We start from the raw sequence: 26,118 nt of genomic DNA, 5'->3' as shown, positions 1-26,118 counted from the left end.
AGTGACATGTACAGTACTGATAACCCTGTATGTAATCCCCATGATGATGTCAGTGACTCCTCCTGCTACGCTCCTCCTCCTACTTTGACTCTTAATTGAACAACACATCCACCTTTTTTTTGTATCTCCCATGAGCTCCATTTCTTTTCCACCGAAGACATTTTGTATTCTTCCTCTTCTTCTTCTTCCCTCTCGGCTCTACTTTATAATCTGTCTATCAAAGGCGACCGTCCTTCATAACCCGTCTCCTCCTCTTCCTTTTGGTCCATCAGAGATGTGTGTCCTGCTCCTCTTCTTCCTCCTCGGTTGCTCCCTGATTGACAAACACCTAAAAATAAAGATGAGAGGTTTCAAAGCTGTTTGCCAGGAAAAATAAAGTTAATTTTACCACATTATGTATCATTAAATCTTTTCTGCTATCCCTCTCTCTCTGTTCCTTCTGCTTGTGAGAGAGAGGACCCATTTTTACATTTAAGAGTTGTAAAAACACCTTATACACATTTCTTTTAGCCGGACTTTTCCTAATGTGACCCATCATGCAAAATCATCATTTGACTTGTGTTTATTTGTATTTGTGTGTATTTGTATTCTACATATTCTATAAAATGTTCTTTTGGACCATAAAATAGTGATTGTGAATGTCTTTTTTCCATAAGATTAAGAATAAATAACATCAATTAATGACTGATGGGGAACTTATGAATATGAATTGTGTAGAGACTAAATATGAGTCAGAATATGAACAGTATATGAGGGTTAAGTGGCTTCCTTGTTAACCTCATTCTCTTCTCTTTCTCCCAGGCCTCCACCTGCCAGTTTGGGTTGTATTTGCACACACCACAACTCCTCCACCCACAATTTGACAATAAATATAATTTTATAAACTTTATTCATATGTGAGTCCCTTTTTTTGGACACTCTTTTGATGCCGAGCTCGTTTGTGAAATATATCAGTCATCCAATCACCTGCCAGCGAGTGCTCTTCTCCCCGCCTCCTTCTATCACCCCTGAGAGCCCATTGGTGCTCGGCTTTTTCTCCTGCATCTCGGGCTGGCCGTCATTGGTCACGTCCAGCATGGGGTTGTCGTGGCAACCGTTCTCTACGAAGTGAAGCTCCTCAGCACGGAACTGCAAGGTGAAAAAACACACAAGAGCATCTGTTTATTCACCTGTGTGTGACACTTTTAGTCCTCTTACTGCACGATTACAATATATATGTGTGTGTGTGTGTGTCTGTTTGTCAACCAGGCGGGGAGTTCTGGCCCTCTGAAATGTGGAAGTAACTTAGAACTGCATTCTATCAAAAGGCCACCAGGGGGCGACTGTTTTGGCGTCAAAAGGACTTCCGTCTCTATACAAGTCAATGGAGAATTCACCAACTTCTCACTTGATTTCTAACCTCAGTAAACGTTTTCAAAATGTGTTTATGGTCTCAATCGCTAGTTTAAAGCCTTCTTCAATGCAGTATGATGTTCATTTGGGACATTTTGGCCTCCCTGATTTTATATTTGATGATAAAGCAGGGTATGCATTAGGGCGTGTCTACGTCATGATTGACATGTTGATTGACCAATGTCCTCGAGATCCAGCCCTCGCAGAGGTTAGAATCCGTGTTTTTATTTTTCCCAGCATGCACCTGAAATTTTCAAGGTGGCGCTGCCCAGATTCGAAACTATTGGTTTCCGAGCAGCAGTCCACAAACCAATGGATGACGTCACGGATGTTACGTCCATTTCTTTTATACAGTCTATGGGAGCAACCCACCGTAGTCTTTGTTGCGGGCAGTCGTCTTTGCCAGCAGATGTATATGAATCCAGACGTGATGATGACCATGCAGATGGAGCCGATGATAACGAGGACCACGAACAGTTTGCCGTAGTCGCTGCGTGTTTGACTTGGCCGAGACTGGCAGTTACTGGCTGCGCTGAAGTTGTGGATGCCCACCTGAGGAAGCAAACACACACACACACACACACACACACACACACACACACACACACACACACACACACACACGCATATTCATTACAGTAAAAGCATATTTCTCCAAAAGCAAAAAAACATGTCTACACATCTAAATGTGTCCATAACTAGAGTTGGCATAGATTCTGTAACAGAATCATACACAAAAGCAGTCTACAGATAAAGGGTTAGGGTTAGATTGATAAAATTGAGTACATATTATGAGTCCTAACGCTGGTATGTGATGTTTTTTTTATTTATAGTAATGTATAATTATTAAATTACCAGTAAAGTGCACTGATATTTTAAACAATAGCTTATTGTTCGACTGTAAAAATGTGTCACGTGTTTAATAACCACGGTTGAGGGATCATTGCAAAAAAAATGTACATTGGTGTATATATTCTGTATGTATAAGTTTATTTTAAAATCCCTAATATTAGCATCAACCCCAAATATCCAGTATCAGTCAGGCCCTAATTTGGACCGAAGCACTTTCTGTCAACATTAACACCTTTAAAGAAGTTAATTGATCAGTGTACCTCTGGTAAACATTTCCTGATCTCTCCCAGCATGCCAATCACATCCTTAGTGGCGATCACTCCTGGAAGACACGAAACACATATCGAACAACGTTAACACATCCTAAAAAGATCAGCAGCAAGAGGAAACCACCAACACCAACGTCTGCATGATTTATTTAAGTGTGAAAATGCGTAGAAGCAAGGTTTATTTCAGCATTTCTGAGTGAGCCAGTCTGCATGTACTGAGCCAAAGATTGTCTTGATGTCTTGTTATCTGACACTAAAATCTGACTTTGTTATTAATATTTCAGACTGTTGAATGGTTGCTGCTGAAAATAACTGCTTGTGACGTCTTATCATCTATTTTTTGTCTATTTATCCAACCAAAAGGAAGAAACTACAGACATATTACAACACCTAGCTGCTTTTATAACAATATTCAAATGTTGTTAAGGTGATTATTATGAATTTTAAGGTTTCAGGTATAAACATACATCAGTAAAATGTCCTTTATGTCTTTATTTGACGTTTATTACTATGTGTGCATACCGTGCTCAGATGCCACGTTCATCAGCAGCTGGTGTTGTTGGTGTGTAGGCTTGCTGAGGTAAAGTACCCACGATCCCTCAGGGCTGTTCATTCTCCGTGCAAACACTCGCTCCATGATCTTCAACAATCGTACGCCTCGGTCTACACGAAACTCCTCCTGTTACACACACACACACACACACACACACACACACACACACACACACACACACACATTTTCTACATGTTAACACTTAAACCAGGGGTGTCAAACATGCGGCCCGTGGGCCAGAACCGGCCTGCTGAGAGGTCCAATCCGGCCCAGTCACCTTCTTCCTCTTTTCCTTCCTTCCATCTGTCCTACCTACATTTCTTCCTCCCTTCCTCCTTGTCTTTTTACTTCCTTCCTTCCTTCCTTAATTCCTTCCTTCCGTCTGTCCTTCCTACCTTTCTTCCTCCCTGTCTTCTCTTCCATCCTTCCATCCTTCTTTCCTTTCATCTGTCTTCCCTTCCTTCATTCCTTCCTTCCTTACTTCTTGTCTTCTCTTCCTTCCATCTGTCCTTCCTCCCTTTTTTCCTTCCATCCTTCCTTCCTTTTAGTGATCCGGCCCACATGAGATCAAATTGGGCTGTATGTGGCCCTTGAATGAAAATTAGTTTGACACCCCTGACTTAAACTATCTCGACTATCTCAGATATGCGACGTCTACTTGTGTAAAAGGAGAGGAAACAAGAGAAGAGGATTATAAACTGTAAGAGCTTTAACTCCATCCATGTTGCCGTAACAACCACAATGCCACTGGCTGTGTGGGTCTGTGTTGCTGCCATGGCAACAGACGCCACGGTGAAGGTCCTTCCTCCCTCACTACCACACACACACAAAAACAGATGGCCTCCGGCTGTTCGGTCCTGCTCCTGACAGCGTGGGAGAAAAGTCGAGCCAAGATTCGTGGCCGCATTCAAATGTTTGTTTTTTTGGGGGGAAGTCAGTGTTTAAAGGTGATTCTCTTGACTAACCTGTCAAAAAATTCTGGTATGTTTGTCTGTTTGTTTGATTTGTGATGAAAGCTGTTAATAGAGTTTAAATTCAGCATCCAGGCAGACTCTGGTGCAGTCATTCAAAAGATCTATTTGCTGAGAAAGGGTTAAACAATTTATCACCCTTTTACAGCCACAGCAGTAGGTGATGTACTGGCCATTGGGCATACTGGGACAAACAGGCTTTTGGGCCATCAAACAATACACAACACAATCTACAGTCTATATTTTGGTAATCATGGTACTTACACAGTTCAAGTTTTGCGTCATATTGAGGATGACATATCCACGTCCAGTCAGCTCACTCCAGTCGACGCACACAACCTGAAAGAGTCAGAGTTAAGAGTTAGACCAGAGAATGTAAAGACTATCCGTGTATATGTTTGTATGTAATGGCGCTTTTCCACTACACAGTTCCAGCACAATTCGTCTTGACTCGACTCGGTTCCAGGAACGACCTTTTCCATTACAAAAAGGTACCTACTCAACGTGGACGGGGTCGTCATAGCACGGCTCTGCGAAACTGCCGTGACTTCGTTTTATACGCGACACAAACACACAAACAATGAACATAGAGGCAGTGGTGTACTTGCTGCTGTATGAGGCTTTCTGTCACACACAAAGCAAGAGAGGAGAAACGTATGGCTGTAACACTGTTGCCGGTATTTAAAAATGCCGGGTTTGATTCTTGTGTGGGACGGCTCATGACTCTTCCAGCGACAACTCTTCTGACAAATCAGCGGCCGGCAGTCTGTTGACGTCACATTTAGTATCCGCTCGCTTGGAACCTCAGCAGAGCAGGTACTAAAAAAGTACCAGGTACCAGGTACTATCCCTAGTGGAAACGCAAAAAAAACCTGAGTTGAGGTGAGCTGAGGCGAGTCGAGTCGTGCTGGAACTGTGTAGTGGAAAAGCGCCATAAGTTCGGGCTGGGCTGGGCGATATGGACAAAATCAACTATCACGATATTTTAGACCAAATACCTTGATATCGATATTACAATAATATTGTAGAGATGGCTGTCAATGCTTTCACAAAATATTTACACGATGAAATGTTTGATATATAATCATCAATAATGTGGATATCATGACAAAGTGGGTAAAAGGTTCATAACAGAACAGCTAGAACAATCTGGTAAATTCAGAAAATTATATATTTTACTGTAATTCAGCCTTAAAAACCAGGTAAAGACAACTCTGGTGACATATTACGGTATTACGATATCCAAAATCTAAGACGATATCGAGTCTCATATCACGACATCGATATAATATCAATATATTGCCCAGCTCTAATGTAAGTGTACCTGCAGTGCCTGCTCATCGAAATCTCTGTCCGGTAAGAAGACCTCTTTGACGTTACCCTTGACCTCTGACCCCCGGTTCTTCAGGTGCGTGGTCCTTTCCATCCAATCCCAGGAGGAGTCTGTGAAGCCGACGGAGGGTGAAGGATCGGTGGTGAGCGGGATGATCTGTCTGATTCTTGTTTCCTCTTCATCAGTCTCTCCCCACTTCTCCTCCTCCTCATCTTCACCTAATAGAAAAGGAATGAGTTCAGAATACATCCACTACATGCAATGATAAAACCCCACAAACTAGTGAAGGTAGTTAACCGTGTTCCCTTTTTTCCATCCCAGCCAGCATGTCCATGTTGGCCCACTGAGGGTTAAATCTGGGCTGTAAATATGGGTCCCAAGTGGGTTTGTCTGCAGTTTCCATGGTGACCCCACCTGTGTTTGCCTATATGGGCTTCAAGTAGGTTCTGACTGGGTTTCCCAACTGGGTGAGACCCATGTAGACTCCATATATTTGCCCATATGGGATCTAAGTGGGATCAGAATTGACCTTAAATGGGGCCAATTTAACCAGGACATGGGGTTCATATGTGGGGGCCATGTTTCTGAAACAATATGGGACCTATACATCTTACATCCCTTATGGCAGTGGTTCTCAAACTTTTTCATACCAAAGACCCCTAAACTGACACAAATTAGACCATGGACCCCATTTGACAGGATTTTGTCCCAGGGTCTCTCATCAGATAAGATTTGTACTTTAAGATGTTTTATTACAAAACAATCCTACATTCTGTCATTGTGTTACTTATGGATGGAATTAAAGTGAAAATAAATTATTCCCCTTTTTGCTGGGGACCCACTGAGGGACCTCGGACCCCACTTTGAGAACCACTGTCTACCAATGCCTACGTAGCCCGCATTTAACCCACATGGGGGCCACATGGACATGCTGGCTGGGATTCTTCACACTTCTGCTCTTATGTTTCTGGTTTTTGAAAGGCTAAAAGAGTCAACACTCCTCCAAACTCTTCAAAGAGTAACTAAACACTATATCCACTTTTTTGAGTTAGTAAATGGCATTGCAACATAATTTACTTTCCTTACATTTAGAGGACAACTATATCAATCACCATTTTGTTCTGTATCATAATCATTTAATGTTAAAAAGCCTCCTCACCTTTTAACTCGTGCTCTCCCTGCTGCAGCTCTTCTTCTTCCTCCACGCTGGGCTGCAGAGGCTGTCTGCTGGGAGCCATGCCAACCTCTGGCACTGTGGGATTCTGGGTAAATATACCTATGTGTGGCAGACCTGTTTCTTCCTCTTCCTCTTCCTCCTTCCGCTCTTCCTCTTCTGTCTCACCTGCAGAAAGAAACCACTAAGTAAAAAGCAGAAGATTCTCTCATCCTCTTATGCAACGTAGACTAATTCTTCAGTCTGATCTTTGCAGGATAGTTGCAGGTTAAATGCCTCAGTGGTGGTAATGAAGGAGGGACGAGCACCGTTCTTTCACTTTTTCCACCCAGTTTTATCATGCTGGCATGAGGATTGAACCAAAAACCTTCCTGTCACAAGCCTGCTTCTCTAACCTTCCCTCCAGCCACTTCCTCCAGGTGATTTTGAAAGGTTAGATGTGATATGTAATCGTTCAGTGTCTCCATCCAGATGCAGAGGACATCCACAGGAGGAGTTACTCTGATTTACATTTAGATTTTTGTATGCATGAAACAAACAAGGTACAACATGTCAATTAAGCCCCTTTCACATATGAAGTCTATCCCTGAAATGCTGGAAAATGTCCTGCAAAGGGTCTTGTGTAAATGGGAGCTGGGATCACCTCATGCCAATATAACGGTGTTGTGAATGAAAGCAGTAACATTACAGGGATAACACATAAAGGGATACATCTGTCTGATGAAAGGAGCTTCCACGTGGAGAGAGTGAACCATCATGAGATTTGTTCACTGTTGTCTTGCCAATGTTTTCGCAGGTGAATGAAAGACATCCACAATCACTATTTTATGGTCCAGGAGAACATTTTATAGAATATGAAGAATATAACAACATGTTTTGATTGCTGATTTTCTTCACAAAAATGAAAAAAGAAGCATTTTATTTCCATTTTTGGACACAGTGGGTCACATTAGGAAAAGCCCAGATAAAAGAAAAGTGTAAAGGATGTTTTTAAAGCTCTCAAATGTAAAAATGGGTCAAATTTGAGTTTAAACAGTAAGTAAGGGTTAAAGAATGGCTGGAAACTATACAGATTCTGAAATAAAGAGCTCCTCTCAGTCTGTGGAGAGCCAAATTATTCAAAACCCTAACCCAAACTGTACACTACCTATCCAGTCACCATTTCTGTCTAATCAGCACTATACAACCCATAGAGTGAACGTACAGTACCAATCAACATGTTGGTGATGTACTGCGAGTTGGGAGGTCCTTAGTTTTGGCTCGTCTGTTTTCAACATTTTTACTGCTAGAAAATAATCTAAAATATGTTTCTGGAAACAATTTGAGATGAGAAATAGGCAATGCAGTAACATAATCTTGATTCATATTTGATCAGGACTGCCTCGTTTTAAAGTTTGATCTGAATTACGAGTTTCAGCCTCTGCTTCTTCTCCTTCTTCTGAGTTTTATGGCCGTTGGCATCAATAAATGTTACATTACCACCATCGGCTGGGCTGTCCCAGGAAAGCACAGCTTGAATGAAAATGAGGAAAAACTCCCATACTGTCTCATTTACTGCTGGAATATTTATTAGTTTGAGTCTGTCCAGCCTACATTAGATATACACCAGATGGCTTGTGTAAAGAATATTGATATTGGCCGATATATCAGCATCAGACTTTCTCATACATCGTACCTTTTGTATAACTTCCCAGCAGCCCAAAATCTGTTCCTGTGTCAGTCTCAGGTGTGGCGGTAGCTTCAGTGGAAGTGGAAGCAGCAGCAGATGTAGTGCTGGTTATAGTGATGGAGGGGTGAAGGAGTGCGTAACCACTGGAGTGACCGTCTTCATCTCCCTCTGCCTCCCACCGCTCCGTCTCTACAGGACCTCCCTGTGTGGTAAAGGAGACATGTCATCGTTTTGTTTACCATCATTTTAACAGTTTCATTTACTCATTAAAATCTCTCTAAAACTGTTGTTTGTAGGGTTAATTTTATGCAAATACTAGGATTGTCTTTGTGTGGTGGTAGATTTCCAGACTTCATTGTGTCGCTCCCAATTCTGAAGATAAACACTGTTGATAGTGGTTAAATAATAAGAGTAGTAGTATTATTTGTATTACTGGTGGGTGTAGGAATATTGATATTGCTTGTAGTAGTCAGGGTAATAGTGGTAGAAACTAAGAATATTAGTGGTAGTAGAAGTGGTACTACTGGTCGTATCATTAATAGTATAGTATAGTCATTACAGTGAAGATGAGACTGACTCTAAAAACCTCTTTCTGCCCCTGATTTTGTAGATTGAGGATTGAAGCTGAAGATTAGTGAAAGAAACAGCAGTAACATCTTTGCTGAGTCAGTTTGGGTCAGCGAGACACCGCTAATCACATAAAGCAGTTAAAGACTGATGCAGTTATTCAGTTTAAGGTCAGTCGGTGAGCCTTGGATTACATCTGATTTACTGCGATCCAATTAAAGCCAAACTTCAGCTGAGGATTTTTTTAATATACTTCCTTTAAATCTCATTATCTGTGCTGATTTCCAACCCCTACCCACTACTACACTGAAATGTGCTACTTTTTGATAAAATGATCCACCTCGTAGCCAGACCATGAAAACGTCTCTAACTGCTGGTCTTGATCTGCTTGAAACAAACTAATTTATGGTAAATGGACGGCACTTATAGCACTTTTCTAGTCTCATTGATCACCCATTCACATGCAAGATTTCTAACCCGAGCCCCCCACAATGTCTCTATGTTCACACACTCACACACTAATTTGAGGTTCAATATCTCGCCCAAGGACACTTTGATATATCGACGGGAGGAGCCGGTGATAACTACTTTTATTGGACAATATATTGTCTAAACAATATAATTGTCATTTGAAGATCATTTTATACCACTGATATAATGATAATATAATAGTATAATAATGTAAGGGGGGAGGGATTAGAGAGTGGGTGCTACTCTTGTGCACTCAGGATGTACACAGTGAGGAATGGAGGACACTACTCACTTATCCAATGTGACATGAATAGCCTCTTAGCTGCTAATGTGAAGTGTGATAATACTGAGGTCAAAGGTCATGTCCATGTATCATATGATAAATCCATATATAGACATGATGATGATGATAATTATTGTGACAGGTCTAGCTGGGGATCAAACCACCAACCTTCTGATTGGTGGACGACCTGCTCTACCTCCTCCACAGCTGCCCCAAAATCATAATTCTACTAATTTCAGTGATATTCAGATAAATATATAAATATGAAATCTGTAGGTTATATGTGGAGGTCCAGTTTTTGAATAATTCTAGCTTCACTGCATTTTTTGTTAATTTGTCAGTATGTTTGCACCTTTGGGTCAGGTGCATTGGTTTAATGTACGTGTAAATTGACACCTGTATATTAAAATATGGACCCCTCTATGGTATGGTAACTACTAATCAACAATAAGTTATCATAGAGCGTCTATAGATACACCAATTTGATAATTGAAAAAGTTTATTGAGAACTACCCCTTTTTATTTACTTCCTTTTTTAATTTTTTCAGTATCATTGTTAAAATTCACAGTTGTTTTAATTTCTCTCTGTTGGTAAGACTCAAAATCTCTTCTGTGTATTGTATATTTGAGCAAATGCCTAACTCTAAATTTCATACTTTGTACAGCCTTTCATGTGTTTCACAAGTTTCAATTTTTAAAAGTACAATAAAAACAGTAAGAAAACAACAAACAATGGAGGCATCTTTTCTCTGCCTCGCTCTGTCCTCACCTCCAGGACCGGGGACGCACGATGCTCCTGTAGCCCAGAATCATGCTCCTTAGCTGGGGAGGAGATGCTGGGCTGCTTGGAGCTGGACGGGTGGAAAGATGGACTGTAGCCTGCATGACACAAAAGACAGACGTCAGAAACACACGTTTGTACACTTCTCATGAATAAACCTCTTTCAAGCATTCTTCAGTCTGAGGTTTCAGGAGGTTTTGACAGCGTGCTCGTATCAAAAGACTCGGGGGGAGACTCACAACAGTGTGTCTTTGTTAAAATGACACAATGTTTATGTTTCATTAGCTTGCACAGCCAGCAGATGCTCATTCAGCTTTGAATATGTAAAACAAATGAAGAACATTTGCTTGTAAGGTGACAGTTTATTAGCAGCAAATGGGTTTCTAATGAAAAGCAGCACACACACATTTCACACTGAATTCAAATGAAATGACCGAGTTGCTTGTTTTAAAAGGTCACAGCTTTTTCCAATAACACGGCTGCTAATGTCACACTGCAGAGATTGATAATTATTATTTATGTTTAGTGCTTGTTATGATTCACATTTTGCTGTGTAATAATGAATTGCTAATTAGCACTAATTTTGGATTCTTTCACTACAGCTGTTCAAAGGCCTTATTGTTTCAGACCTTGATTTAATTGATTGTAAATGTTTTTCACTTCCTGTAATCTTATCGGTTTGCTTGTATTTATTCATCGTTTTACCTACCTAATTTTTTTAGTAATTTTTATTGTATTTAGATAGAGAGTGTGCAATAAAACATTAACCTTGCACAGGGTTCGAGTTATGATCTGATTTTTGTGCAAGTCTCTAATTGAATATTGTGCTTTCAGTCAGATAGAGAGAGAGAGATTTCACTGCTCATCACATGGACTAACACATTCACACACAGCCCATTACATGCAACAATTGACCTATGGCTAAGTCCCGCCCTCAAATGCGATGAGCCAATCCCAGTGCGTATAGCAATTCCCATACACTCGGACATTCTCTGCCTGCACGTCCATTGAAATGCATCGCAGAAAGTCAGTTTTCGTTCGGTTTTATGAGGTTTTTCTGAGCTTTTAAGTTTAAAAATGATCAAATGGTGTTCATGGGGTACATCCAACTCTGATACAAGGTATCCGGGGAGGCTGGGCGACGGGGTGTATTTTTTACCCTTTATTAAGCCACATCTCAACCGAGAAAAGGCATCATGTAGATTACTGAAACAATTCATTACAATACTGAAATAGAGGGGAACATGGATATTAATGGTAATCCATTGGTGAGGCATTTCCCCCAAACCACAAATCAACCTCACGATGGCAGCACAGGAGAAGATAGAAGGATTCCTCCTCTTGGCACCACATTTATCTGTACAACATTTCATAGCAATCCATCCAATAGCTGAAAGATACTTCCATAGACAGACTGTGTAGAGATATGGTTGATCCCTGAGGGAGTCGTCTGAGTCGAAGAGACGAACACCAGATGGAAAACACTCTCACTCCAGCAGCTGTTGTTTTATTGATGCAGATGTTATTGTTGTTTCAGTGCTACAAAATAATACTTTTAACACAAAATTGGTTACAAGGCTCGAACAAGCGTCTTCTACCATCAAAGTGAACTCCGACTTCTCAAAACTTCTGTAAGATGCCTAAGGACTAATGACTTTTGTTAACTCAGGAAAGACACAGTGTCTAATTTGTTAGGAGGTCAGCAAAGGTTTAGCAGCGTTCATTGGTTGGTTTATATGCTTTTTTACTTTATGACTTCATTACTTCATTACTTCATTACCCTCTTTTTCCAATTTCAACTAAGAGTTCCAGTATAAATATTGATCCTGTCCCTTAGAACGGCTGTGATTCTTCAGAGAAACATCTAAAAATCCCTACTGCAATAGATATCCAAGTAGTGGTCCACACAACTGACTGACAGATGTCTTCTATCTATCTGCATGAGGGAAAATCATTTATATCAAATACTGTATCTCCAAACTATACTGGACACTTTCATGATCTGCCACGGCTTCAGCACAAGACTTGATGTTTTCTCAGAAAGAGAAATGTAGAAATGTTTAATTTAAATGTTTGCTGCAGCTCATGTTTGAACAGGAGCATATTCCCCCCTTCACTGGCCTCCCTGTAATTTTTTTAGGATTGATTTTTGCCTACAAATCACTAAATGGGCTCCGACACATCTCTCCAATCTGTTACAACCACATGTACCATCAAGGACACTCATCAAGGTTGCTTCTAGTTGTGCCAAAATCAATGTTGAAGCACACAGAGAGGAAGGGGGAGAGCGGGGGGCAGGCCTTTTCTGTTGTAGCTCCCAAACTCTGGAACAAATTTGCTATGTTTGCTTTTAAGGTTTTTGATTGTTGAGCATTTTGGTGATGAACTGCTGTTGTTGTAAATGTTAGTTTTACCCTGGATAAACATTTTCTCAGTAAACATCTGCAGAAGTTTACTGGCTGCCTTTTTGAAGATGGACAACAGCATGTTTTCTGTCAGCCTTGTATAGAGAGGAGTGTGTGTGTGGCAAATATGGATGCCTGAGGATGAATTTTGTGATCTCTTTCTCTTTTATTGAGTGAAAATAATTACTACCAACCGATGAGAGCATCCAGATCTGGCGTTGTGTGGTTGACCTCCAACGCATCTAGCTCATGAAGATCCTGGTCGTCTAATCCTCCTTCTCTCTCTTCTTCTTCTTCTTCTTCCTCTTCTTCTTCCTGTCCTCTCCTCTCTCGGTCCTCCCCTGCGTCTCTCTCCCACTCGTCCTCCCCTCTCTCCTCTCCCACTCTTCTCTCTCGGTCCTCCCCTGCTTCCTCTCCTCTGTCTCTCTCCTCCGTGTCCGTTCCGTAGAAGCCGGAGGCCTCCAGGGAAGCGTCGCCTGCTCCCGGCCCACCGAGGAGCTCCGTCTCTGGGTCGGTCTGTCCTCGGTAGCTTTGCGAATCCCGAGGGACAGCGAGATGAACCATACGCTGAAAGTAGAGAGATAATTGGACAGAACAATCAGACCACATGTTGAATGAACTGTTGAATGATTCAGAGCTAAATATTTGAAAAACTGTCAAAAAGAATTGGTGAAAGTTTCTGTCTCACATCTTTGTACAAACTATTTATTTATTTAAACCTTTCTAGCACTGTTACAAAATTCCTCATGGCTCAAATGTGGAGTGTTTTTAGGTTCACTGATTAACGGCATCGACTAACTGCTAGGTAGGTGGCTGTATTGATTATGCAGCAAGGAATCAGGTTTTTACCCATATTGCTTTTGTTTGCAGAAATATTTTTAAATCAACCATTATTGTTACTCTTTACAGTTGAATTCATATTATCTGAAACTCATCCTCACCTCCATCTCATCTTCCACATCTACGTTTTCACCCACAGCTGTGCGGATACTGGCTACATCCTGGTTGGCGGAGGACAATGGTGGGTTCAACTGAGATGAGTTAGCCGTGTCCATCTTGGTCTGTGTACGAGACGTTTCGTGTATCTCTGGCCAGGCCATGTCGTGAACCAGATGAGGCTGGACTCGCACTAATTCCAGGGGTGTGTGGCTGCGTTTGGTTCTGACTAATTCCTGGATGAAATGTGGCTGGGGGGCCAGGCCTTCTTCCTGGAACAGACGGGATACCGGGGAACTGAGGGGGATTACACGCTGGGAAGAACCCAGTTTAAAGGCATCACAGCCGGCCAGCAGAGCTACAGGAAAGAGAGAGAGAAAAAAGATTATACTATTATGCACCACAAGGCCTTATTAGATTGACCTAGTGATCAATATCTTCCTATGTTGTATTTTTGACCATTGATTTATAGATCATATTAACTGATCAAGTGACATCATGTCCTTAATTGTACTGTTTATCTGTTGTATTTTAGCATTTTGATGTTTTTCTAATCTTTGTAACTCTCATTCTGTAGTCTAACAGCTGGTATATCTTGGTAATGCTGCTCGTGATATGCCTTGATTGCACATTCCTCCTACACACCTGCCACCACTCAGCAGAGTTTTACTTTCTTTATTTTTGGGGGAAATTCTTAAGTCTGAAGTGAATTGTTATTGATCTCTTTGGGGGAAGACTGAGTGAAAGCACCCTATATCAAACAGAATATAAAACAGGAACATAAAACTAGTGTCATACATGGCGAAGACGTCCAGACTGTGGTGTCTAATAAATACCTTGGAACTGTGTTTGACTGTCACTTTAAGTTTGATACTAACATCATTGAGTCTATTGTCAAGCACGGACAACAGAGAAGCCACTTGTTGAGGAAGCTGAACTCTTTCAACGTCAGTGAGAGAATTTTAAGTAACTTATTGTTCATTTATTGAAAGCCTTTTAACATTCTCTTTTATCTGTTGATTGAATGGACTATCCATTAAAGACAAGAACAGCCTGTACAGCATTGTTATGGTCTGCTCCAAGACCTTTGGAGTCAGGCAAAGAGACCTGTGTTGCCTCCGGGAGAATCAGATGATAAAGAAGGTGAAGAATATTATCAGCCAACCCGATCACATTTTATCTTGTGAGTTCACGGCAATGCCTTCAGGCTGCTGCTATCATGTACCTTTGAAGAGAACAGGTGGATTCTCCAAATCCTTCATTCTTTCTGCTTTCAGGTTACTAAACTTAATGACTGTGCCTTAATTGACAACAGATAACAATGTCTATTTCTGTTTGTTTGTTGATCCGTGTTTTTGACATATAACTTATTGGATGTTGTTTGTGTAATCACACAAAAGTAAAGAAACGACAGGAAGTTGATGTCTAATTTAGTTCCATTGTGTTAAATTTCCTGTATTGAAAGTCTGAACTGAAGGAGCTCAATTTGGGAGCTGTCATTGTGCGACGAGACATAATAAACCTGGTATGACTCATAAAAATAAGTCGAATGAAAAGAAAACCAGAAAAGTGAGCTAGATCAGAGTGAATTGACAGATATGCACGTTTATTTGGTTTACACAGCAACACTCTAAAGAACGGCAGCTTGGGGAAAGACGGGAGATAAGAGCACTCTGTTGTCTACATTATACACTCAGCTGATTTCATTTACCGCTCTTATCGTTACCGCACTGCTGCCCTCGAAAAGTCACTGCAAGCTCATTTAGTTCAATTTCTGTCATCACCCAATCTGCTCTCCATTCATCCACTCTCAGTCATTCCTCCACTCTCTAATAAGAGAATTTACTCATTCATGCGTTCACAGGTCAGCACTTTTATTTACTAGAAACCTGCTTTCCATTCATTGGATATTTTAGCCCTTCAACTCATTGATTAATTATTCTATTTATAATTATTACATCACTCATGAACCCGTCCACCCGTCCATTGTTAATCCCCATCCTTACAGCCTCATTCATATATCCCATAGTTCTCCCTGTCTGGGACCACAGATGGCCGTCTGACCTCAAGGGCCCAAGTGAGCAGATTATGATATCATCGCCAACATGTCTCAAACACGTCTGCGGCATGTTAAAGTCTCCACAAAGCCTCACATGTCTGGGGTGACAAGGATCTGCCAGTTTGCTGTAATGATAAGTAAGCAAAAATCCCCAAAAATAAAAGCGTGAGCGTAGCTAATAGCTTTTTCTCAAATCTAACTGTCAAGTCGAGTTATCTCAGTTTGTAGTTATCTCCATATACAGAGCTGGATCAGAGGCAACCAGTGCAGAACATTCTTTTAAAAAAAGACGTTTTATGATGAATAATTAATGAAAAAGACTTTGGCTGACTCTACACTAAGACATCTGAATTTTGGCACTCAACCTGAGAATGCCGCTCACATTACAGAATAGAAAAAGCAACTGAAGCTGCTGTTTTGGCAGATGCTACTGCTAAGACTGGTCATCATTTACTACATTTTCTTGGTCTGAGTCTGCAAATATTAATCATGGTCTGAGTTCAGTTGGTTTTGGTCAATTTGTAATAATTGCCATGATAGGAGGCATTGGAAATCAGAGCGTCCTGTTCTGAAAAGAAGGGTACACAGGTGATTCATCAGAGGCAACCAGTGCAGAACATCCTTTAAAAAAAAAGATGTTTTATGATGAATAATTAATGAAAAAGACTGAGGCTGAGTCTACACTAAGACATCTGAATTTTGGCACTCCACCTGAGATTATGGTTTATATTACTGACAGATGCTACTCCTAAAGCAGCTGGTCACTCCCCTAAATTTGTCTGCAAAGATGAGTTATGGTCTGAGTTAGGTTGATATTCGTCAAGTTTGTAGTTATTGCCATGATAGGAGGCGTTGAGCATCCTGTTCTAAAAAGCAGGGTCGATCACACAGGTGATTTATCACAGACAGCAGTGCAGAACATCCTTCATCATAAAATATGTTTTATGATGAATAATTCATGAAAAAGATTGAGGTTGAGTCTACACTAAGACATCTGAATTTTGGCACTCCACCTGAGATTACCGCTCATATTGCTGAGCCTTGAGTAGAAATGGCAGATAGTACTTCTAAAGCTGTTAGTCACTCCCCTAAATTTGTCTGCAAAGATGAATCATGGTCTGAGTTCAATTGGTTTTTGTCGATTTGTAATGATTACCATGATAGGAGACATTGGAAAGCAGGGTAAATCACACAGGTGGTAAAAAAAAAAGTTAAACCAGTCACTCTCATTGTGTTAGATGGGTTCTTATCTCTCACTGGTAGTGATATTAAAGTGCCGTGAAGATCCTAGGAAATATGGGAGTCCTTTTCTTGGAGCTCAGATACTGGCGATTGTGTGCTGGTACAGGAAATAGGTGCATCCAGGCTTTCCCAGGTGGTATTTTAAAGAGACCTCTACCCAAAGTGACAAAAAAAATTTGGCTAAATCTCTTCCTCTTTTTGCATTTTTTCAGTTGCCACACAAATAAAATGCATATCATGGCCAACACGTGGTAAGAAGTGTGACAGACAGCTCAACTTATTTTTATCGTCACAACATAGTCTGACGAAATCAACTTAAATACAGGTTAATGACTACATCAGCGGCCTATAAGGGTTAAATTTGGGCGGCAAATATGGGTCCCAAGTGGGTTTTTCAACAGTTTCCATGGTGGCTGCTCCTGTGTTTGCCCATGTGGGCTTCAAGTGGGTGTCACACATGGACATGTTGGCTCCTTGTGTTGTGGGCTAATTAGAAAATGTTAATATATGTTAACATTTTTGCATAACCAGTGAAGGGGATTAAGAAATTAGTGAAGCAAATGAAATCAGAATAAGCAGAACTTGTCACCTTTAAGAACACAGAACCTGCATTTCAAACTTTACTTTGACAGTTTTTTCTATAATATTTTGCATAATATGCTGCAGTTTGCTGCAGATGAGTGTCACTGTGGATCAGCTGTGGCAGGAAGCTTTGGGCAAGAGTCAGGACAGATTCTGTTCATCTCCAGTGTGAAATAAATACTGAAAATCAGCTCCAGGTTTAAAACTGACAGCAGCACCTGAGAGTTCTGCTTCACCCCTAAAATGTCACTGACAGAGATGCAAAATTAATGTAAATGACGAGGCTGGGATCAGTCTGTTGCTCCCCTCTGTGGGAGGAGCTGTAATTCGGTTTCCTCATTGGAACATAGTTTGTGGCGTGTGTGCACTGTTTTTGATTGGTGATTGTAAATCGATTTGCCACCGATAAACTGAATATGTTTCATGATAACAAACCCTGCAAAGTAGTTTTTCTGATTTAGTGTAAATGTTTATAACTCCTTATCTTGCTAATATTATTTGGACAAAAGTGCCGCTCTATATGTCACAGAGTGGTTTAAAGATACATAGTAGGATGCGCTGTGATGTTCCTGAGACCATCGGCTGTTTCGGGTCTCGCAAACATCAGACACCCTCACTCAGGAGACCCAGCCAGGATTGATCAAACCCTGACTTGAAACATTCTGCCTTCCCTGTGAGCTGTGTATGCTACACACTTCTGTAAAGTTGGAAATATTTTGATAGATTTGAAGTTCCTGGATTAACAACTAGGCAAAATGTTGTTACAATGTTTTTAAAACGAAGCTGCTTTCTTCTGTAGTAAGGAAGACAAGCCACAAGCAAATTTTCACCACAACGAGACATCCTCCGAGCTGGACTAATATCATTGGTCTCTATTTAAAGCCAGCTGTGAGATGATTGCGTAGGGACCGTCTAAAAAGTGCAACATGCATAAACTAAGTTTCCTCACCTGTTATTAAGTATCTTTCTGCCATCTAGTGGCTCTTCTTGTTGTTTTTGTGTTTGTTCCCAACTGACTGGTGAAATAAGTTATAATCATTATATGTTAAATACATTTAGTAATAAGGTTGACCATATGTCCTTAGTGTGGTACGTTCCGAAATGACATTCGGATATCGCACTTGATACCATGGTGGCACGTTCAAATGCCACGTCTTTACTCACTCTGTGGATTTTTGTTATTGTGTCTTTTATGTTTCTCATTGTATGTTGTTTTATGTTTATTGTCTGTTGCTGTTTTACTGTGTGTCAGCCACAGGGGATACACAATTATGTTGTACTGCTGTGCAATGACAATAAAGGCATTGATTGAATTGAATTGAACTGAATTGAAGAATTTAACAATGTAAATGACAGTTTTCAGGGCATAAAGCCAATATTCTGTTCATATTTACATATCAACACTCAATAGTCCAACAATGGCATAGACATCAGAGGTGTCAGGTTAAATCAAACAATTTAATAGACTCGTGACCTTGAATAGAAAGTCAAGTATATGCTAACACTGATATCTCCTGTAAAAATCATTGTAGACTTTTAGGTCACCTTTAAAAAAAAAACTGCTTATTTGAAAAAGCAGCGACCTATAAAAAGTCCTGCTTGCTCCACTGCTCGCTGTGGATGACTGGTCCAGTGAGAGAGGGTGATGGAAGTTGAAGATGCATGGACGAACAGGTGGAGAGAAAGATAAGGGATCCATCACCAAGTGGAGAAGTGCCATGGTTATTTTAATTCCTCTGTCCTTTCCCTTTCCCCATAGTCAGCACTGTGTAGACATAACTGCACATTAATGAAGTGTGTGTGTGTGTGTGTGTGTGTGTGTGTGTGTGTGTGTGTGTGTGTGTGTGTGTGTGTGTGTGTTTGCATTTCCAGCAATCTGAAGCCAACTAACAACATGACTAATAACTTTGATCTTTGTATAATTGGATGAAGATAGAAAAGAAGGGATTTTCAGCTCCCATTAGAAGCCTAAAGAAGGTTTAAAATTCACAATGTGTATGCTAATATACAACAGCAAGCCTCTCTTTCTCTCTTTAAAGCACACTTCCTGATGCAGCATTATTGTGCCCAGGAGATATGTATTCGGAGGATCATGCAGTTCAAGTAATGCAGCGGTTTTGAAATGCTTGGCCCATTAAATAAACAATGATGGAGCCTCGAACGCTTAGCTTGTGGTCTTTGTGCTGAGCTCTACTTTAGACTGTGATTGATTTCAAATGAAAAAGAAATATGGGTGGAGATACAGAGGACTTCACACATACATCGGATAAGTCCATCACCAGAAAGAGGACGAGTGAAAGTTCAACTTGAGTCAACTTTTACACTGACGACTCTCTCATATACCTGTTAGAATCGACAAGAGGTTGATCATTTAATTCGGAAATTAGATAACACATTGGGCCCAAATGCAAGATCATTTTCATGTTCTTATCCTCAAACTCTCTCTTTTTTTTCTGTGGGCTTTGTTGATACGAGTTTTCCAAGTCAACCAACTCAAAAACTCGTCGTAAATCGCTCATTTCATGAGTGTCACCTGTTTACAAGGAGGTGAATGTTTCAGAGATTTCAATTTTCTACTCTTATTCCGATTGTGATTGCTCTTATCAAGTTTGGTTGTGCTGTATGCTGAGATGATGTTTGTTATGTCACTGTTTATTTATTTATGGTTGTTGTACTGTCACTGCAAACCAAATTTCCCCTCGAGGGACAATATAGCTCTGAACTGAACTGAACTGAACAACAGTCACATAACTTATTCCCTTATAAGGTGACCTTTACTCCGTTTCTGGGCGACTTTCATTCACAAAAATGTTCCCAAAGAGGTTATCTTCTTCAATTTCTCATATATGACTCATGAACGAATCTGTTCAAACCATGAAAATATGAAGAGAACTGGATACAGTGTCAGAGGCAGGGCCCCGTTCATTCCTATGAAAGATGCTTTGTCTCTGTCACAATGTAAGGGAAAAAGTATTTTTGGGCTCAATAGCATCACGTGATGTTTGGCCACCATGTCAAATTGGTTTCAAAGGTCAAGGCTGTTCATGGGGGCTTTTCTGAGGGTTCATACATGTGGTTCTTGTATGACGGCCATTGTTTTTGTCTTTGGAGATGGTCTCATGAATTTTGCCCACCCCTCACCAGCTGAGGCAGCCACTAACTAATGGCAAGTCAACCAAGGGGAAACACTGCCGTAGAACTCCAGTGTTGTCCAACAACTATTAAAAACACAAAAGTAAATTCCTCTCATTTCTCACCACTACATCAGGACCTTGAACTACAGAAAAATGTATCCGCTGATTTACAGATATCTTTCACAAGTATTTTGGGGCCCGATAACGTCATGTGATTTTGTAATTACACAGTTATTCATGCTCCACACACTAGTTTCACAGCTACATTGTAACCTTGAAAATTTGGTCTACAGAGACAACTTCACAGCGTAATTACTTTTAAAAAAAAGTCTTCTAGCATCCATCCGGCTGGTGGGACTGAACAGCTGAGTTAGCCTTATCAGCTTAACACAGATAAGCTCCACGCTGGGTGCCATAGGGGGAAATGAGCAGGTGCTGGAGGGCAGATATCTTCCAAAATTCATCAAACACAAAGAACCTCAGATTCCAGGTGCAGAAAGAAAGAAAAAAAAAAACCTTGACGGAAAGCTGATTGTGGCTGCCGCTGCACACAGGTAGGTAAAACTGATTTTGGGGTACCAGACATCACACAGTGTGATTTAGTAAACTGCACACAACTCGTTTGCGTTGATGTGGCTGATCCAAGACGCTTCACAACATCGATTCCTTTAGGACAAGAGGAGAAAATCACGATAGAGTTTCTCTGCACGGACAGGATACTCACTTATTTGTATTCAAAGCAGTTTGGATCTAAATCTTAAATGTCAATAAATCATTTTATCTGTTTATAGTACTGCTGCAACTAATGATTATTTTCATTATTGCTTAATCTGCATATCATTTTCTTGATTAATTAACTATTTTGTCCATAAAACGTCAAGAAATAGTGAAAAATGACACAACTCCCCAGACAACCGAAGGTGAACTCTTGAAATTAATAGTTTTTTCCCCAACTAACTATATTTTAATTTGTTGATACGTTTACATAAGTTTACATGATCTGCTTATCAATTTATTGGCTCTAGTTAAGATAAATTTCCAGTGTGGCCTAAACTGCCATTTCAGACTTTAATAGTCTACTAACAAAGACTACAGGCAAGTTTTTTATTAAATGTGCAATCAGCAAAAAAACTGAGACACAGATCATGCTCCACTGTATTTTATGTAATATTTTAATGATTTATTCTTTGTTTAAAGTATTGTACCCACATTTTCTTACTTGTGTACAGTAGCGTTTTCTATACTTGTTTTTTTTGTCTCACTGGTCTCTTGTCAACATATTTGTTCTATATTCTTTTATGGGTTTTTTGGGGGTAATAAAGTACATTTTCAACTCTTTATTGTCTTTATTTATTCTATTCCAGCATGTTAAAAATAATCTTAGTGGTCTAACAGTAAAATCGTTAACTGCTAACAAGCTAAATTAACTTGCTAAACATTTCCTACAGTTAGTGAGTGTGTAGAAACGTTGCCATGCTCAATGTTAACCAACCTGCTAACCATCAGTAAGTTAACGTCCAAAACTCGTTAACTGCTAACACGCAGCTACTGACATAAACAGTTCTGATTTTTGTGACTACGTTAAACATATTTTCACTTCAATTAATTACCTGATGTGGTGGGACATGATTTTTTTAGTAGGTTAATGTTTTTTAAAAAGTTGGAAGTTAAGTGTCACATTTTCTTTTAACCCTGTAAAGTCTGAACCATCAAATAATTGGCAAACAAATTTAATTCTTTGAAAACTGGACCTTTTGACAAGTAATTACAAAATTTGTATTAAATAGCACTTTGCATATATTTCATAGCATGTTTTTTAACCAAACAAAAACATATTGAATACCTTTTTTAAGGTCCTGCATAAAGCTCATATCACTACTTACAACATATTTTATGCACAATGATGATATATAATGCATTAAATGACAAGTGACAGATATACAGATAAATTAACTTTCACACCTGTTGAGTCTAATTTGATGCGCAAATTTTGATGTACCATAAAATAACCTATAAAATATGTAGTAATTCAACATTGCATTGGTTTATCAGTGCACTACATGTATGTGATTGTGTATGTCAGGTGTTTACACTGATGATGTAGAGGTCTCTAAAACTCATGTCAAATATAGTTCACTTGGCGTTAATTAATAACTTATTTCTAAGCTTTTCTCATCTATATTTTCCCCTTTGTTCTTGACATGACACTGATATTCAGTTTAATTGTTTCAGCTTTGTGGGTTATAGTATAAATATTCAGTTAATGATGATTTAAACCATGAGAGCAGAAAATCCTCACATTGCTGCTGGAACTTCCACAATTAATCTTGTCTCAAAACACTTACAGACTAATCTTTTGTTGATCGTCTTATCAGCTATTCTTCTTCTACTTATTGTTATTATATTATATTTCTGTGGAAAAATCAAATTGTATTGAACTGAGTTAATCATTTCTGATAATGATGTGTAACACAGCAGTTGTGAACGTCCAGTTTAAAGGTTCATGTTTCAGCCACGTTTTGTAGTCTGTGGCTTTCATTGTGTGTCTATTCGGGGGGAGTCGCCCCTTAAGCTGCCTCACTCCGTGCTTTAACACCCCTCAGAGCAGCTTATGCTCGGCTGGGACCCTCCCCCAAATCCCCTCCTTCACCCCAACCGACTGAGAGATGGAAAGGGTGGAGAAGTTGTTGACACAGGTCGGCATCCTCTTCCTCACCCTGTTTCTTAGGGGTTTTTTTCTCCATATTGGAAAAGCAGGAAGATTTCTACCAAATGTTTTCTAATGAGCATCTTCTGAGGGCGATTATATTGAGTTTATAATCAATAACCAAACTGTAGCATGAAAATATTGCACAGTTAGCTTCACAGACACAAAATGAACCTCCAGATGACTCCAGAAAGACCTGGAAGCTGCACCATCCAAAAAAAACACAAAATAACCAAAGAAACTGATAATCATCAAAATGTGCATTAAAAAAAATCATCACTATATAATTATGTTGAAGCCATGATGATGATGAATATTTCTAATCATTATAAGAGCTGAAATTAATCCTGAAAATGATCAGCAACAGTTTTCATAATCAACTTATTGTTAAAGTAATTTATCATTTTAAAATAAATTACTAGTTTCAGCCTTTTCTGCTCTTCTCTAGGGACGCAACTTACGATTATTTTTCAATTAATTGGATTTATTAATTAGTCGTTCAGTCTTTGAAATGTCAGAAAATGTTGAAAAATGGCGATCAATGTTTCCTAAAGCCCAGGATAACGTCTTAAAATGTCTTCATTTGTCAATAATCCAAATATATTCAGATTACTGTCACAGACGAGTAAAGAAACCAGGAAATATTTACATTTTGTCTTTCAAAAATGACTCAAAATGATTAATCGACTATCAAAATAGCTGGTGATCAATTGACTAATCTTTGCAGGTTTGTTTTATGTTGTAAATTGACTAGCTTTGGGTTTTGGTCTGAGCACTAACACATAACACATCATTTTGGACGATTTTCACTGTTTTGTAACCTTTTAAAGACTCAACAATCAATCATTCACCAAAAAAATATAAACTAGTTTCACTGACAATGACAGTAGCACTAATTTATATAAATATCATTACTATAGAAGTCAGTGCTTGTACAAATAATCACATCATCAATCACATTCACTAATAATATATTCTCATTATTATCCATGACAGTGCAAAACTGCTGATAGTCCAATGAACGCTGACTCATGTGTTGATGATGATGATGGTGATGATGACTGTTATTCCTCGTGCCATGTCTGGTGCCCAACAGCAAGTCCTGCCTGGTGTGTGTGTGTGTGTGTGTGTGTGTGTGTGTGTGTGTGTGTGTGTGTGTCAGACACTGCAGTGTGTGTGCTCTGATTTAAGTGCACTGCGTGCCTCCCACACACAGTCAGCCTGAGCATCTACTTTGCAGAATTTAACCTGGACCAGTTCATTAAGATAGATGAATGCATATAACATTATTATTATTATAGTATAAGTGTTATTATTACTATTATTGATCATGATGATTTTAGTGCCACAGCTAAGCATTAAAAAACACATTTACATGTTTTATAGGGAGTTAAAATATGTGTGTAGCTCAGTTGGGAGTTTATCTTCCTGTGTTGTGTTCAAAAGTCTCCAAAGATTTATCTGCTGTCATTTTCTAGAAGCTCGTGTTTCGTGCTTTGTGGTAAATTATTTGTGCATCCTTCTTTTAAAAACACCGAATCACTGCTGGATCCAGTGTGGCAGGCTGGCTGGGTGTTGATGAATAATAATATTAAAAAGAGAGAGAGAGAGAGAGACTTACCTATCAGTGTGATGTGGAGCAGGCCAGCCATGTCTGCTGCTGCAGTGCACAACATCCCCGCTGCCCTCCTCTTGCTCCTCTTGCTCCTCCTGCTCCTCCTCGGCTCTCAGTGGACCTGATGGACGGATCCGGGAGATTCGGCTCTGCAGGCAGGATCTCTGGATGTGAATGGAGGCCGTCAGGAGAGACAGAGAGAAAAAGAGAGGGAGAGAGAAGATGTGTGTGCGGACGGAGCTGCAGTCAGAGCAGCATCTGATCCGTTGCACCACCGACGCTGGAAATAACCGGGAGCCTCCTGCAGTTCCTCATAAAGGCCGCTAGGTGTCACTGTTTCACCCTGGTCCCCTTCACCCCTCCCCGGGTTTATATGCAAGGCTCCGGCTCCATGTTTAGTCCTGCATCCATCCCTCTTTGCTCTTCTTAATACATCCATGACTAATCCAGGTCCGGCCTGCAGCTGCGTTCAAGTGCTCCTCGTAATTTTTATACAACATGCAACCTAAATACAAAATACCACATGACTCACGGTAACGTACAGTGTTTTATAGTATATTAATCATGTTTATGTATTGCATTTAACTATATTTCGCCTTATTTATATTATTATCAAGTGGGTTTTAACTTTCAATCTTATGTTGTATTCATGTTTTTTTTTTTAATTTATTTTAGGGATTATTATCCATTGTGTCAAATCTTCATCTGAAAAGTAAGTAAGTAAGTCAAATAAATGTAGTGGAGTAGAAAGTACAATGTTTCCCTCTGAGATGTAGAAAGTAGCATCACATGGAAATACTACAGTAAAGTACAAGTACCTCAAAACTGTACTACAGTAAAGTACAAGTACCTCAAAACTGTACTACAGTAAAGTGCAAGTACCTCAAACTGTACCACAGTAAAGTACAAGTACCTTAAACTGTACTACAATAAAGTACCTTAAACTGTACCACAGTAAAGTACAAGTACCTCAAACTGTACTACCGTAACATACAAGTACCTCAAACTGTACTACAGTAAAGTACAAGTACCTCAAACTGTACTACCGTGAAGTACAAGTACCTCAAACCGTACCACAGTAAAGTACAAGTACCTCAAACTGTACTACCGTGAAGTACAAGTA

At 39.8% G+C, this 26,118-nt stretch overlaps 1 protein-coding gene across 1 annotated transcript; it reads right to left on the bottom strand.

Moving 5' to 3' along the window:
• Positions 1–268: 268 nt before the first annotated feature.
• On the bottom strand, positions 269–25,434 carry podxl2 (podocalyxin-like 2). Its single transcript, XM_053315614.1, has 15 exons — positions 25,271–25,434; positions 25,002–25,157; positions 23,555–23,583; positions 13,662–14,014; positions 12,915–13,287; positions 10,304–10,413; positions 8,220–8,415; positions 6,530–6,712; positions 5,362–5,588; positions 4,302–4,376; positions 3,036–3,192; positions 2,505–2,566; positions 1,765–1,944; positions 967–1,128; positions 269–328 (listed from the first exon to the last, which is right to left on the bottom strand). Exons 1-15 carry the CDS (start codon positions 25,432–25,434, stop codon positions 269–271), a joined length of 2,487 nt encoding a protein of 828 aa, XP_053171589.1.
• Between the last annotated feature and the right edge of the window lie 684 nt (positions 25,435–26,118).

The sequence above is a fragment of the Scomber japonicus genome, chromosome 3 (assembly GCF_027409825.1).
Source record: "Scomber japonicus isolate fScoJap1 chromosome 3, fScoJap1.pri, whole genome shotgun sequence".
NCBI lineage: Eukaryota > Metazoa > Chordata > Actinopteri > Scombriformes > Scombridae > Scomber > Scomber japonicus.
Note: the sequence above shows the minus strand (reverse complement) of the source record. Positions and strands in the feature narration are given on the sequence as shown.

What these genes read in the sequence shown, in the direction of transcription:
- podxl2 (XM_053315614.1), bottom strand. Translation starts at nt 25,434, where the DNA reads ATGGATGTATTAAGAAGAGCAAAGAGGGATGGATGCAGGACTAAACAT. An exon ending in ATGTGGAAGATGAGATGGAG is followed by an intron (nt 13,288 to 13,661) that starts GTGAGGATGAGT and finishes CTCTACTTTCAG; the next exon opens with CGTATGGTTCATCTCGCTGT. An exon ending in GTGCGTCCCCGGTCCTGGAG is followed by an intron (nt 8,416 to 10,303) that starts GTGAGGACAGAG and finishes TTTACCACACAG; the next exon opens with GGAGGTCCTGTAGAGACGGA.